Source organism: Mytilus edulis, chromosome 2 (genome assembly GCF_963676685.1).
Source record: "Mytilus edulis chromosome 2, xbMytEdul2.2, whole genome shotgun sequence".
In the NCBI taxonomy this organism is placed as follows: domain Eukaryota; kingdom Metazoa; phylum Mollusca; class Bivalvia; order Mytilida; family Mytilidae; genus Mytilus; species Mytilus edulis.
Genome location: NC_092345.1, coordinates 28,726,710 through 28,729,615, shown reverse-complemented (window position 1 = coordinate 28,729,615; position 2,906 = coordinate 28,726,710). Strand labels below are relative to the sequence as shown.

Sequence of the window (2,906 nt, the reverse complement as noted above, 5' to 3'; positions counted from 1 at the left end):
TACAGCAAACACACATACTTTTTTGTTTGTCCTTATACAGAGAAATGAAATGAGCGTGTCATCCTTGCAAGCAGAGAGTAAACATATGATTAGCATTTTAATCAGAAAGAATATACTAGTATCAAAATAAAATATAATAGATTCACGTTATATATTTTCAAATTTCACCCGATAATGCTGTGTCAGCAACATATACTTGACCTTTACGGGTTTACGTAATTTAATTGAAGAAAATAATTTAATGAGTATATGGGTATCAAAAATTAATGCAAGATGTACCGTTATCGATACACACATTTACGAAAAACTAACAGAATCGTTCAGCAGTCTATTTTATTTGTTCGGCTATCAACATATTTTTTTCTCGTCACGAAACTTTTTTCGCCATTATATGAATCGTAACACTAGTCTCCGTTCTTTGTGACAAATCAAAGTTTTTCAATTAAGGAACGGACCCGAAGTTACGTTTTATTAGTTATAAATTGAACTATGAGTTCATCTTGTCGATCTTAATTTATTGGTTCATTTCTTTGTCGTGTTGACCATATATATATAAAATCATTTTATTTTTAGATTTTTGAAATAAACCATGGGAATTAAAAATCTAAGATGTTACATTCAACGACGGAGTGTTGCCAAAAAATATCGTCTTCGGGATACCAAATTAGTCATAGATGGGAAAAATCTTTGTCACGAGTTAATGGAAACATCATACACTGGAACTAAATATGGCGGGAATTATGATGTATTCTCAGAGCACGTGGAAAAGTTTTTTGATTTATTACGAAATTGCAACGTTCAACCCTATGTCGTCATGGATGGTGCTCACGATTCCGACGATAAAAAGTTCGATTGTCTCTTAGAAAGATGCGAGAAAAGGATATCTAACATATCGAATGGCAGTAAGAAATGTTTCCCAATCTTGTCCCACAGATGTTTTACTTACACTATTAAAAAACTTGACATCCCCATCGAGACATGTTACTACGAAGCTGACCATGAAATAGCAAGTCTTGCTAAATCCTGGAAATGTCCAGTTCTGTCAAACGACAATGATTTTTACATATATGATCTTCCAGGAGGATTTATTCGCTTAAATGATCTAAATTTTAACAGGCGTACCAAAACTGAGTGCTTTACCTATATTGATACTTCAATATACTATTCAGAGAATATTCATGAATCGCTTGGAATTTCACCATCTGTTTTACCTCTTCTTGTGGTCTTTCTGGACAATGACTATTATAAGTTAGATAAGGCAATTATTAAGCAGTTCGTGTCAAAAGAACTTAAGATTTCAGCCAAAAAAGCTGAACACAAGCTTAAGAATACAATCGATGTTATGATAGAAATATTACGACCCTTCGGCGATACAAGTGAGGGTGTCGATGCTTTATCGAGATGTCTTGACAATCATATCGCATTCTTATCGAACGAAGAAAAATGCCAAATTATCGATAACGCAAAAGTTCTTTTAAAACAGTTTACTCTGCAAAATGTAACAGAAACAGAAAACAACAATCTCTTTAATTCGGAAGCAAAGATTGAAGTAACATCTGCAATTCCATTTCCTTCTTGGCTTATTCAAAGTATTAGGAATTGCGACATATCGCCTTTCATTATAAATGTTCTTGACAAAAGAGTTTTACTGAAACCAAATCTTGAAGACTTAACACAAGAATTCATTTACGAAATAACATCGCCGATCCGTCAAATTATATACAAGATGGCGACTGGCAAAAAATTACAGGAGGTGATAGTCGAACACCACAGAGAAAACTATCACATGGTGCAAACACGGATTTTACCTATTACCAGCAATTTAAAATTAGGCAAAATACCCTCCTTGAATATGATGCAAGGTACCGAGGAAGAAGTGAGGCTATCATGTTTAGCGAATATTTTCCTGTTTCCATTAGAAAAGCTGGTAATGATTCCAAAAGTGTCTCGAATGTTCATACTTGCCATAAACTACCTCGCTAAAAATTCTGGATTAAAGGAATCAACCAAAGGCATGAAATGTCTTTTGTTTTGTCACATGCTTCTGCTGAGCAAAGAATATGGACATATCTATGATCTCCCTGTAGACTCGGCATGCGTAGATAAGGTGTTTAAATACTGTGCAGACGACCACAGAGTGCCAGTCGATATTGCACTGTTACATGAATTTCAGAAACTCCAGATTGTGATAGACATATTATACGATCTAAATGGTCTATTCATGTTTCCTTTGGAAATCCCGAACCCAAACGTAATGTACAAAAGTGGACTGATGTATCCACTGTTCACAAAAACGGACAATGAGAAACATCTCGATAGAATAATAGAGACATGCCTTGAAAAGGAATCCCCGTTGAGGATAACATATTCAGAAATTTTAAAGTTACTTTTAGAAAACCTTAAATAAATGCATAATGACCCAATATGGAATGGGAAATATTAACAAAATATCAAAGTTTATCCACCAATTGCAGATTTCGAAATACCTGAAGGGAGTTTTATAAATGACCTCATCTGTGAACGTACATGTGTACGTGAATCATCTTATAGTTCCCACCTAAGATGTAGTTTACTGGAATCAATTGTTTTTAAGAATTGTCTAGTATAGTTTCATACATATAATACAACAATTACAAATATATATACAAAGCAGGAGTTACTAACAGTTGTGTTCAATTTGTTTTTATGCCCTGTTCTTAACCATAAAAATTCAAACGGAGAATATTCCGGTAACGTCCGTTGTACGTTCTTATTACTGTGACTATGCCTGTTAACAAGTGGCTAAGGATTTCGGCTGTGGGGTGCAGGCAGCAGATCAAATAATTATGTTTCATGGTATCTATACCACTATAATTACATTAGATGTATGTTTCTTTTTAATACTTTATTCTGATTGGCTAACTGCA

General features: G+C 34.1%; 1 protein-coding gene across 1 annotated transcript; it reads left to right on the top strand.

Annotated features, from left to right (window-relative positions):
- Positions 1-573: 573 nt before the first annotated feature.
- LOC139511890 (single-strand DNA endonuclease ASTE1-like) lies at positions 574-2,665 on the top strand (the record flags this gene model as incomplete). Its single annotated transcript, XM_071299034.1, is given in 1 exon segment — positions 574-2,665. A coding segment is annotated over 1 exon segment (1,818 nt). The 3' UTR covers positions 2,408-2,665.
- Positions 2,666-2,906: the final 241 nt, after the last annotated feature.